The sequence below is a fragment of the Crinia signifera genome, chromosome 4 (genome assembly GCF_055691185.1).
Source record: "Crinia signifera chromosome 4, ASM5569118v1, whole genome shotgun sequence".
Taxonomy (NCBI): domain Eukaryota; kingdom Metazoa; phylum Chordata; class Amphibia; order Anura; family Myobatrachidae; genus Crinia; species Crinia signifera.
Genome location: NC_139220.1, coordinates 113,901,004 through 113,914,133, shown reverse-complemented (window position 1 = coordinate 113,914,133; position 13,130 = coordinate 113,901,004). Strand labels below are relative to the sequence as shown.

Genomic DNA, 13,130 nt, shown 5'->3' with positions numbered 1-13,130 from the left:
AGCTTTTAGCTCTACAATCCGGCTGCTTAGTACCGCAATCAGCTCCCCAGACACTTGGCCCTGTTGATCAGCCCCCCCTACTGGGTGGTGCTAAATGGAAATAGTCAGGGGCAGAGCTACATGGGACTCAGTGGGGAAGTAATAAAGAAAATAATTATTGGGGTCTTCATCTGAACATGGTGATTTGGAGGGTGACAGTAACTAAGGAACAACAGAATCTGCCCTGAAAGCAATAGCATATGTGGGTTATGCGCTTTGTAAGTAACACATCCACACATTCAGGCACAGAACTATGGCACAGATTGAGAACCATTTGCAGAGATGTGAATTTGCAGCCTGCCAAATATCGTTAGCCTGCGCATGTACACGGTACTCTGTGCACATGTGTGAACGAAGCCAGCGATTGTAGGTCATGGGGAGATCGGGGCTGCCGAGTGACATAAGCGTTCCTTCCACCCTCCCTCCCTCCCAACAGCCGAACCCATCTGCCTTTTTCAGCGGCACTCCCAGGAAACTCCAGTGAGTGTTTCCAAATGGATTTCCCCCTGTTCACATGACTGGGTACAGAAGGGCGGGGAGACACTCTGATGGGGCGGAGTTTATCTGATCGCTGGGCTCCAAAGATTCGGGCCCTATTTGTAATACACATCACATACATTATCCAACAACTTCAGGGGAAGTATTTTCCCATGCCCAAAATAAAATGACGTTATATTTTACAATCTTATTTATTCAGTTTCAATCTTGTGTAATTATCTCTGTTTTTCTGATTAGGTCGCCTGTTGTGTTTAAAAGCTACATTGAATGCCAAAAGATGCTTTGAACAGCGCAGTCATGTGCTTGACAACACTGTTGAACAGTTCCACTTATACACCTCTGGGCCTTATGAACAAGCTGCTGTGAAACTTTGCCAAGGACTCCAAAGGTGAGTTTGAGTTTGCTGTTCAGATATATTTCTGCAGAGGATCATTTTTTAAATTATACTTTATTGAGATTTTATTACACTTTATTGACTTGTGACCAGGGCCAGTTTACCACTAGCAGCCTAGATACCTGCCAAGGGCCTGGCAGATGTCAAGGGGCCCTGTTCCCTTTTTGCCCAATTCCTCTCACTGCCTCCTGACCCTCACCACTACAATATGGAATGCGTGTGTGCAATACTGTGAGTCCTTTATTAACAGGGACAGAGCCTGAAAGAGAATCTGGGAATAGGCACAGCACGTGGCTTCTCCCCCATTACTCACCATGCTCCTCACACAGTGCGTCGCTGGCAGCTGCAGCAGCTTGGATGAGCCTGAGAAGCTCCTCCACTCGCCAGTCCCCAACAGCATGTCCAACTGCACCAAAGAGACCCGCAGCAGAGCAACAGCAGCCCCAGGACAGGGTAGACAGTGCAGAATGTTTTGTTTCTTTAACAGTGTCTCGCTGGCACCCCCGCTCTTCCCCACACCATTTCACTTTTGCTCACTCACTCCTCAAATCCCTCACCCCCATCTGGAACACCCCCTCCCCACACAGGTTCCCCCTCTGCTGCTCACTCTCTCCTCAAACCCTCCCCATCCACAGAACTAGAGATGGGCAAAACGGATCTTTAAGCTGAGCCGGGATCCAAAGGATCTCTCAGTGAGAAGATACGGATCTTTTAGACGGGTCCTCGGATTACTTTTAAAAGAAAGGGGAATATACATGACCGAGTAAAAACACTGATCAATGGCTGGGTGCAGAATCGCCATCGATGGCAACCATCGATGGCGTCTGCACAGGGCCGGTGCTAGGGTGTCCGGCGCCCTCCTGGAAACCATTCATTTTGCGCCCTTTCACATTGCCATTGCAACAAGCTGCAGCCCGATTGTGGAAGTGTATACAACATGCGATCCTATGGAGGATCTCGGGTGCATGTACATGTATGTATACACCATCTCAGTGCTGTGTCCGCAAAATGTTGCAGGCACTAAAGGTGCCCATACACGCTGCGAGAATCGCATACGTTATGGGCTAGATTGCATTGCATCGCACAGCATGCATGCAATGTGTGTGCGATGCGATCCGAAAGCAGCACAAAAGGTATGTGCAGCACTCGTGACTGAGGGGGAAAGGAGGGGAGAGAAGGAGGAGATGGAAGAAGAGGGGAGGAGATAGAGGGGACGGAGTGTTGAGGACTGGCAGCAGCACTGGCACAGCACACTGAGTAGAGGGAAGGAAGGGGAGGCGTCATTTGTTTGACAGCTAACAGGCACAGGGAGCAATGGGTAGGGGCGGATCCGGACATGACATGTCATCCAGGCATTCACAGACAGCGCTACATGCCTCAGCGCAAGTGTCCGTGAGGAAGAGGGGGCAGGTCGCAGGAGGAGGACAATGTGTGCGTGGTGCAGGAAGCAGCTGTTTATACTGCCACCCGCCTGCTGTCAGACAGGCGCTGTGAGCGGCGTGCAGGAGGCAGTGACAGTGAGGGCTGAGGCACCTTTAACAGAGCAGGGAGGGAGACAGCACCTTTTCGGCATGGCGCCTCCCTGCTTTGCAGGAGCTGCTGAGTGGGCCATCCCTGGCAGCAGCTAATCTTTCTATCACTTGTAGTCAAAGCACTGTACTCAGTCTCCAGAGGTAGTACATCTCAGCTGCCACAGGTGGCAGCACTGAGATCAAGAAAATGCATTGTAATGGAAAACGAAACTGAAACGGATCACCTTTTTGGGATCGGCGGCTCACTCGTTCTTGAATGGGATCCGTTCAAAAGATCCGGTTTCTTTTACGAACGACCCATCTCTACACATAACCCGTCCCTCTCTCCACACAGGTTCCCCTTCTGCTGCTCACTCTTTCCTCACACCCCCCATCCACAGCACGCCCCCATCCCCTCTCTGTCTAGAAAAACATGTAATGGGTACTCTGCCTGGCATAACATGTAATGGGGCTCTACCTGGCATAACACCCCCCGCATCCCATCTCTGCCTGGCATAATGTGTAAAAGGACTAAAAAAAGTGTATATGAGGGCTTTGCTTGGTGTAATGTGTAAGGGGGCATTGGTGCAATATGTAACGGGGCGTAATGCAGGTTATGTAAAATAAGGGCATTACGGTGTGTGGCATAATAGGTATTACGATGTGTGGCTTTATGTGTAATGGACATTTCTATAAGGCTGCAAAATTACAAATGTAAGGGGCATGAATCTGGAAAAAAAAATATTGTGCAATGGGTTGGCCCCATGATGTCTAAATCTGGCTATGCTTGTGACTTGACATTAAATTATGCAAGGGTATCATAATTCATGCAAATGATATGCAAGGACCTGGAACAGAATATACTGTATCTCAAATCGGTACTTGTTTAGTTTCATGGCGGCCGATATATTTAATGCGATATCGGCCTATATATTGGCCAATATATCGGATGCGATCCGATGCGATTTTTTTACCTGTTCATAACCCCACTATCCACTATGCATGGAGTTGATTTTATATAGTGTGGCGAGTGCAGTAATCCGTGTCCCCTCGCGGCGCTCACTACGCTCAACACGCTTCGGGCTCGGTGGCTGGCTGCGCTCGCCACACTATATAAAATCAACTCCATGCGGAGTGGATAGTGGGGTTATGAACAGGTAAAAATATCGCAAGTAAAGTCTGTTATTTATCTAGTAAAAGTTTCTTATATAGTGCAGCATATGTCATTGGGCTTTACAATTGGAAACAACATTGATGGGTAATAACAGAAGTAAGAAGGCCCTACAAGCAAGCTTACAATCTATAGGGAAATAGACATTGATACACATGGATCGGTGTTATCTATTGCATGATCCTCCAGATTACAAAGGTTCTTGGTGGGCTGTATGATATGGTCACCCAGCAATGTTGGCAGGAGTCAGGAGGATGTGTAAGTGAAGATGGATAAAATAAGTGAGGATATGTGTGGACTGTACAGTATAGGAAAGCTTAAAACGGTTATATGGGCGGTTCTGGAATTTAAGATGCTTGCCTGAAGAGGTGAGTTTTCAGGGAAAACCTGAAGGCTTGTTAACTTAACTAGAGGAGACTCTTATTGAATGTGGGAGGCGCTCCAAAAAAGACCTGCAATTGCAGGGGAGCAAATTATTTTATGTGTGAGGATGAGAGATATATCTCTTGTACACTAAAGAGTAAAGAGGTAGGGTTGGGAGATATTTTGAGATGTTGGTTTAGATTTATCAATGGCCTTGTGTGTGAGTAAAAATATTTATCTTTAATATGGTAGAATACAGGTAACCAATGGAGGGACCGAGAGAGTGGATCAGCAGACAAGTTTTAGAGCAGCAGATTAGAGAGTTGGTTAGAGTAGAAAAACAAGTCAGGGCCATTAAAATACTCATCAAACTGAAATTGTAGCAGTCCAATTTTGTGGTTTGTTGCTCTTCAGACAAACTATTATTTATATTAGGAAGTGAACTAATTAAACATGGGGCAGATGTAGCTGCAGTTCCAGGTCTCAACAAAAAATTAGTCCCATCATCATGACAGCATTATCACCAGCTGGTCACATGGTTGACCATGTATCATAAGAAATAACATTGCATTTCTATTTCCACATAAAATTATGCAATGGTGGGACAGGGCTCGCAAATTGTGTTATTTGGCCCTGCCTGTCAAGGTACTGTGATTTAAAATAAAACAACATTACTGTACATATCATTCTATTTATTTTTATTTTCTAATAATGACATCATTAACTATTATAAGCATAAAAACGAATTAATCTAAATGGGGGATGACCAAGATGTTTGCATTTGTTTTATATTGGCGGGATGCATTGGTAGTATTAACCAGTGGAAAGCTAGTGGCAGCATTAGGCAACAAAGCAAAAGTAGTCAGGGATTGGGTCTACGGCTGCACTTCTACGTGTACATGGCCCAACCTAAAAGCAAAGTACTCATCTGTCCTGCACAATCTCACCACCCACAATCTCATTGATGGCACTACTACTACTACTCCGCTGATTTGGAGTAATCCTTGACTCTTCCCTCTCCTTCAAACCACACATTCAGTACCTGCCATTTTCATCCCAAAAATATTTCCAGGATCAGACCCTTTCGCACTCTGGATTCTACCAAGACCCTTGTCCACTCCCTGGTTATCTCCAGACTGGACTACTTTTATCTCCTTCTATGTGGAATCTCTGACAAATGCCTCTCTCCACTCCAATCTATCCTCATTGCTGCTTCCCTTCCTCTTCCATTTACATCTATGACCTCATCTCCCATTATACCCTACCCTTTCTGCTAATGTACACCACCTCTCCTGCCTACTGATTACGTTCTAACACTTCTGCCTCCAAGACTTCTCATGTGCTGCTGCCTGCTCCCTACCCCTGGAATTCTCTACCTCTCTCCCTCAGACACTCCACCTCACTACAAATCTTTAAACAAGCTCTCAAGACCCACTTCTTCACCAAACCCAGCCAAATCTCAACTTACTGTATCTCTATGTTCCATGCTTACTTCTACCCCATCTGTGTCACCCCTGTATGTTAGCCCCTCCCCTTTATAATGTAAGCTCTCGCGAGCAGGGCCCTTTTCCCCCATGTGCTTTTCTTTTCTTACTTAAACTATATTTGATGGCACCAAATCCTGTGGTTTTTGCCACGCTGATACCTATTCCATGTCCTCTGCTGATCTAGCTATGTTTATGTACCCTGTACTTGTCCTCTATTGTATTCAGCTGTAAGTCACTGTTTTACTTTATTAAATGCAAGCGGTCATTTTCATGACCACATTGTGAGTTGTGGTGTAATTTTTATACCACAACTGCATTTGTGGTTTGTGGCTGTTGGTAAACATTACCCTATAATACCCCTATATAATGTTTATGTTCAAACTCAGCAGTTGCTGTTAAGGTGACTTTTCATAGAACTGTAATGAACCTCTTTCTGCTCCTTCATTGGAATGGAATGATTTAATGGAAAGTTATTTAAGGTTTCTGATAGTTGTATATCTCAGGCATTACACATACACATTTTTATTAATCGGTACATTTTATTGTTTCAGATTTTCAGTTGGTGACTTGATTGAATCAGAGAAAAACCTAGTTGAATGTTTGAACATAAGAAGCAAGCTGTATGGCAAGAATCACATTCTCTGTGGAGAGGTCCAGGAGTACATTGCAGACATACAAAGCCATCCGCAAAACAGCAACTAGTAAGGACACCACTGTGGAGTGTTTGATTATTATCATTATTATTTATTAATAATTATTTATGTAGTGCACTGGGCCATACAGATTATATTTCACATTGGTCCCTGCCCCAGCAGAGCTTACAATGTATGGGCATGATTCGGTGGATTATTCAGACCTGATCACTTTGGCGCAATTTAGCAGTGCCCTGTGATCAGAAACACGCTGCCCAGTCTGAGTGAAATCCCACCCCTTAAAGGCTGCGAATGGCCTGCGAAAATATTACAGGCTTGCGATCAACTGCAAATCCATTCTGTGTGCTGTCTGTGTGTAGCTCAGGACCTATTCAGTCGGCACGATAGAAAAATGAGGATCGAGGCCGGAGCTGATGTCAAACATCCACTATTGAAACACTTGCTTGGAACCCAGAGAATATTTTAGGAAACATGAGACTTGCTCTGTAGGTGCAAAGAAAAAAAACTCAATCTACCTCCATGTGCCTCAGAACTGTCCCATGTATCCCAGTGCTGTGCTGCGTTATGTCGTGGCTCTTTCATTCAGATGAAGTCAGTGGCGTAGCTAGAAATTTTTCTCCCCCTTGCCCAAAAAAATTCTGGCGCCCCCTCACAAGAAGGGGCAAGGCGATGGACTACGGGCGTCACTGGCTGAGCTGACAGGTGACCCAGGCAGCAGTGAGCGCTGAGCTGGTCCCGCTTGGTGCATATCTGATGAGCTGGGTGGGGACCCGCTCGTTCAATATCCACTGCACTAGGTCCCCGTTCATTAGATATGTACAGGGTGGGAGCAGATCATTGCTCACTGCTGCCTGGGTCACCTGTCAGTTCAGCTGGTGCGCTCCCCAAGCCACCGCAGGGTCTGCCACATATGTAGCTATGCCACTGGATGAAGCCTGTTAACTCTAGCTGTGTATATGAAAACATTGGTTTAATAATGATTGCCATAACAGCCAGCAGTGACATTTGATTTCTATTATCACTGCTGATCAATCTTAACCCCATTTCATGATTTATGATTTAGATAATGCTTTTTTAATGTGCTTGTCTTTTCAGTTCACAAAGGTTGCATGCACTTGAATACTATAAGAGTGTTATAAAAATCAAACAAGACACTGAAAAATGTTCCTCATCCCAGGAAATGAGGCAGAATCTCAGATTAAGTCTCAGCAATACGTTGCTTAAGGCAGGTAATGCTAATGAGGAATCTAGAAGACATTATAAATCATGTGCCTCTCGGCCTTGTGTTACCCGATTAGCATTTATTCTCTGGAAATAATGACATACCAGTACCTTACCAGAAAATCAATTCTACAGAACACAATGTCCTAAGCAATGCCAGGGCAGAATGTTCTCAGGGTTTTGCCTGGCATTCTAGTTGGCAAGACACAGATCTTAAGAAACCTTATGCATAATGTAAGTTGGAATAGATTTTGGTTAATCATTTCTGGAGACTGCTACTTATAATTGCTTTGTAATGAACCATAGCATGTTTATTATATCCATGGGCTTTATTTAAAGTGACTGCTCGTAAACCAGAAAGGAAAGATTTACAGTATAAGCCTTACGGCTGCCACCCCTCATAGCACACTCCTATATAACAATATGTGATAAAACCTCAAGAGAGGCCAAGTTTTTTTTTTTTTTTATGTTTTATGCTTTTAAATATAGTGTATGACTAACTTCAACACTGGGGTGTATTTAATGCCGGGGCAAGCTGTGACAGCGAGCAGTGCTGCCTGCTCGCTGTCACAGCTCGCCCTGTCAGCATTCAACTGACTCCCCTGCATACGCCGATTCCCCCTCGCTCTATGTTTGGACCGAGGTGGAATTGGCGCATGCGGCCGCATAATCAGCAAGACTCACGACTAATGCAGCGGGCTTGTTTTGCCAAAAACGGCCAGGAATTGTCGAGCTCCCGGCCGCAGCTCGAACAATTTCCAGCCGCTTCTCATGGCCACGGCCCCTTCTTGGCGTTCAGCAGGCGGGACATTGAATCCTGAGAGGCAAGCCGACCGAAAACGGGACAGGGTCATGGCTGTTGAGCCAGCCCGACAATCGTGACCCGACATTGAATATGTATCTCAAGGTTTGGGTAGCATATGTGCCAGGTGTAACTATAGCCCTGCAGCCCCTGCAGTGGCGGGGAGGCGCTGAGGAGGTGTGGGCATGGGGGGTCTGCGGGGCTATGGTTACCCGCTGCCGCCTGTGGGTCCTGGCTCCTGCGGCCGGTGCTTCTATCGGGTCCTCCTGGCTCTCCTGGCTCCAGCTGCTATGGTAATAAAAAGTAACACACAGAAAATGGCTGCCCCCATACAGCAAACCATTTTAAAGGTTGCTAAAGGAGGCCGCCGTCTCTTCTAGCATCCTCAAAAACTGTCTGCATTATGTGGGCAGTCATTTTCTGAGTGTTACTTTTTATTAGCAGCAGGAGCCGGGAGAGCAGGACCCAAGTCCCAACAGAAGCGCCGGCGGCAGGAGGTACCGGCTGCACGGGGGGGGGGTTATGGGATGTGGGCACTTTGTTTGTTAACTCTGGGGGGGCGCTGCCCCAATTTGCGGCAGGGGGGCGCAAATTAATTATTTACACCACTGCATCAAAGAGATACGGTAGTATATATGCCAGGAGATGTGGCTTGATAGTAAAATTGCAAAAGTTATGGTACCCAATTAGTAGACAGTTTGTAGCGTTATAAAAAATCATATTTTGCCATAACATATGCTTAAGTTATAACCCTTGATGATATTTGCACAAAATACCTAGTAAATAATGTTATGTTCCTATGTGTATAAACAGGAAAGCTACTATGTCACAGTGATTTGGGAAACAGTAAAGAGGCTGGAGAAATGCTTCAGAGATGCCTGGACATCAGAACCAGCATTGTTGGCCTTGATCATCCATTGAGCTATGAAGTTCAGTTGTAAGTGTTTTTATTATAGCTTTTACATGAGGATGAACTAGTGGCCTGTGTTCTTCTCATGGGGGCCATGTTAATTAAAAAACAATCATTTCTTAGGAACTAGAACCAAAATAAAAGCCATGCAAGGAAATGAAGATGGACTCAAAACCAAATCCGTATTAGGTCTTTGGTATATAGGTGTACATTCAATATTCTTCTTATGGTTGCTTTACATATAATGAGATGCATACACGGCCTTGCATGGAATCTGCTAACAGGGCCCTGCAAAACTGGCCACCACCTTGTTGAATACAAATGCTAGAGGTCCTACTGGAATTCTAGCATCTGTCAGGGGAGCGCAGGTTATACAGCACTACCCGAAAGATTATGTGATCGCTGGCGCACTTTGTGCCTGCAACCCCCTTGCAACAAGATTTTAACCCCCTGGCAATGAGCATGTAGCCCCTGGCAATGAGTATGTAGCCCCTAGCAATGAGCATGTAACCCCAGACAATGAGCAAGAAACTCCTGGCAACGAGCAACAAACAGTCAAAATGTTGACACAAGCAATAGCTGAACATGGAAAAGGTTGACATGATTTGACCCTATTGAGCGCATACCATATGTAGGTGGGCTGTGTAAAAGTACACTAGGTGTCCTGTCTGGCTACAGATAACATTGCATACCTCACAACTTTTTAATTCCCTGAAGAGGGACACGCGCGCATGACGCAAAGGGGCAGTGGTCTGTGCAAATGGAGGCGTGGTCTATACAAATAAGTGTGCGGTCCGGCCACGCCCCATTTATCGGCCTCTGCTCGGCTGAATAGACGCTGTGCAAAGCATCTATTCCCTTCAGGCTGGGGGGACTCCCAACTGCCCCCCACCGCGGGACACTGCAGGCCACGGGCAGGGAGTGGGACTGTCCCTAAAAATCGGGACGGTCCCGTGAAAAACGGGACAGTTGGGAGGTATGCATTGTGCAAGGTACAGCTAGAAGCACACATACAAAAAATCCAAGGTCCTAAATCTGTCTATAGTTATTATTGTTTAAAAGCTTTTGCATCTACTTGTTATAACTACCTGAAACCAGAATTATGTATCAAAGAAATATTGCAGTTTGGACCTAGCAACACCACCTGTGCACCAGTCTGTAAAGTTCAGTATATACTTGCATACATACGAAGCAAATCTAATATGGTTTTTGTTCTCTTATTTGTATACTAAGCTTGTTACAGTTGTTTACTGAAGGAAAGTGTTGTGAAACCTAGATCACCTTCTCTGGTGTTCATATATTTCCTAAGATACTGTACAAGCATTTTACCCTGAGAGTTTATTCCACTGCACAATTATTGGCTGTAGTTTATTTCAATTAAGTCTGCTCATTGCTTATACATAGCAAAAGCAGCCATGTTGGGCAAAGCAATATTTAGGATATAAAATCACGACAAATGCTGTGCCTGATGTTGCAAGTTCTTATTGAAATAATACGATGAAGTTACATAAATGACTCATATAACAATGTATATAAATGGTAGGTCCCCTTTAATCTTGTTCATTAACCTTTGAGTGCCAACATCTCTGTGAGCGACGTTCAAAATAACCGCTAAAAATACCAGCGTCGCTCACATGTGTTATATAAATTCAAATAAAAAATGTGTAAAAAAAATTATATTTCCCATATAAGGTAAACACTACAGGTCATTATGGTGAATAAAAATGTTTTCTTGTCAATTATCACACCTATTTGACAAATTCACTTGGCACTCACAGGGTTAGCTGATGGGCTGGATAATGCTTCCAGTATTGCATTATTTAATGTGTATTTCTTTTTATCTTAATATTCAGCTCTCTGAAGGCGCTCAAAAGCAACAGAAGCAAAGTGCCAATACTTTCCGGAGTTGATAACCAACCCAGAAATACAAGTGCAATTGCCCACAGAAGATTTGTTCATGTTCACCCAACAGTATGCCAACTTGATACTGAATTTCTCAGAAAATCCCCTGAGGCTTCGAACTCCTCAGTTGACAATGGATCAGATGACTTTGTATTGAGGCGCAGTAACAGGAGAGCCCAAACTGCCAACACAATCCTTCTTAAGAACAGCAAAGATGAGGATTCCTTGTGGTATCTAGACACTACTTCAGAAACAGCCTTAATGTGTCCAATATCAAAATCTATTGTAAGAAGACCTGCTTCAGCGATAAGCTGCTTTACAAGTACCCTGTACTCTCGCCCAGGCAGTGTGTGTCAGACCGCTATGTCAGGCCCGCTCAGTGATATTTTATCTTTGGTATCTCTTAGTAGACCAGTGTCAAAATCTGAACATTGCAAATTAGTCCATAAATCTGCCTGGTACCACGTCCCTGGTCGTTACCCAACATCTCAGAGCCCTTTTCCACCCAAGAGACATCAGGTGCGCAAAGAGATCTAACGTGGCTGTAAAATCAATTTCTACCTTGTACTAAGAAATGCAAGCTAATTATTTTTTAAAGATCATTTTGTTTTAATTTTTGTTTTAATTTTAAAAAAAATATGATTTGTTGGCTGTAAAATTTTTGTTTCCTACTTTAATTCAGCTTCACGTTGTGGTCACGTCTGCACAAATTAAAATAAGTAACAGGTTAAAAGGTCATTTTTTATCAAAATATTGTTTTTAAAAGCATACACTCAAATCTATAAAACATTTGATTACTTACAATAACATGATTGTTAGAATGTAACAAAATAATAATAATAATATATATATATATATATATATATATATATATATAAATTGATGATCATAATAGAAACGAGGACAAAGCATAAGGTCCATTAAACGGGACCTTAAAGTAGGATTACTGTACATAGGTGTAATCACCTTCATTCCGGTAGGCTTTTGTCATTCAGACTAACAAAAAGATGAAACTACCAATTCAGGCTCTTGTAGTAACATATTTGGATTTTTTGCCGTGATTACTTACCTGTTGTTACACAATAAAGCAGGCCTCCCGAATCAGCACTCTGATTCACGGAGTCTGTTCTAGCAGAGTTGTATATAGATGAGATGCTATGGCAGGATTCTGTGTTACATACTGTCCAACATTACATATACCCAAAGAACACTTAGGATTTTTTTATATGAAATACAGCACAGTGTGGTGAGACAAATAACCATAGAGTACATACAATTAGAACCTTAAGAGTCAGTTGCATAATTGAACCCGAATGGTGGAACTTAACTATACTGCCTATACATTTAGCATGAAAGAGAAATAATAAGACATTAAAACGCACAAATGCAGGCACACACACACACACAGACACTTTCTCTTTGACATATACATGTTTAACTGCTTCGTAACATGGAGGTTTGCAACATGAAACTGTAGGATGCTACCAAGTTACTGCATGAAGTATCTCAAATGACCTGCCTAATACCACTACCGACTTAATATAGCTTCTTGCTGAGCACACAAACATAGGACTTTTAATTCACATCTTACGACAGGAACACACTGTAAAGGGTTATCACCTCCAAGAGAGACCTACAAGTGACAGAAGAGTGGCCGGATTAAATGGGGGGGGGGGGGGGGGGGGCACAGGGTGTCAGTACCCCTGGGCCCCCCTTTATCTAGGGACCCCCTGTGGTTTGCATGTATTTAAAAAATATATATATAGATATATATATATTTGTGCATGGGAGTGGGGTAATTCTGCAGATTCACCTATCTACCAATGTAACAATGATTAATGGTGCTGAGCATCAGAAGCCAAGGCACACTTACTTCACAAGTGTGCAGTGCATTACTGGGAGTTGGCTAAGTCCCATGAGACTTTGCACAAGAGGTCAGTGGCTGAGAAACTTGGGCTGAGCTCTGCTTGGTGGAGCTCAACATATGCTTCTCAGGCCCATGGAGGATAGCAGCAGCAGCCTTGTCATGGGAGGGTTTTTAATCAGAGGCAGCGCTGAGCCTGTCAGGGCTCCTACAGAGTTAGGTACTGAGGGACAAACACAGGCTTTTCATCTGGTTTTATATATATATATATATATATATATATATATATATATGTTTACATTAATCCCCCCTTGC

The 13,130-nt window shown here is 43.8% G+C and overlaps 1 protein-coding gene across 3 annotated transcripts in view; it reads left to right on the top strand.

The window, feature by feature from the left end:
• Nucleotides 1-11,700, top strand: part of LOC146074320 (tetratricopeptide repeat protein 41-like) — a 51,901-nt gene extending 40,201 nt beyond the window's left edge. For 2 of the 3 annotated variants that reach the window (XM_083182265.1, XM_083182266.1), the window contains exons 12-16: nucleotides 775-925; nucleotides 6,015-6,164; nucleotides 7,212-7,345; nucleotides 8,953-9,076; nucleotides 10,903-11,700. In XM_083182265.1, coding sequence (XP_083038391.1) covers nucleotides 775-925; nucleotides 6,015-6,164; nucleotides 7,212-7,345; nucleotides 8,953-9,076; nucleotides 10,903-11,488 — 1,145 coding nt within the window. In that variant the 3' untranslated portion in view covers nucleotides 11,489-11,700. The remainder of the gene's footprint in view (nucleotides 1-774; nucleotides 926-6,014; nucleotides 6,165-7,211; nucleotides 7,346-8,952; nucleotides 9,077-10,902) is intronic. The other variant, XM_083182267.1, reaches the window with a different exon arrangement.
• The last annotated feature ends 1,430 nt before the right edge of the window (nucleotides 11,701-13,130 follow it).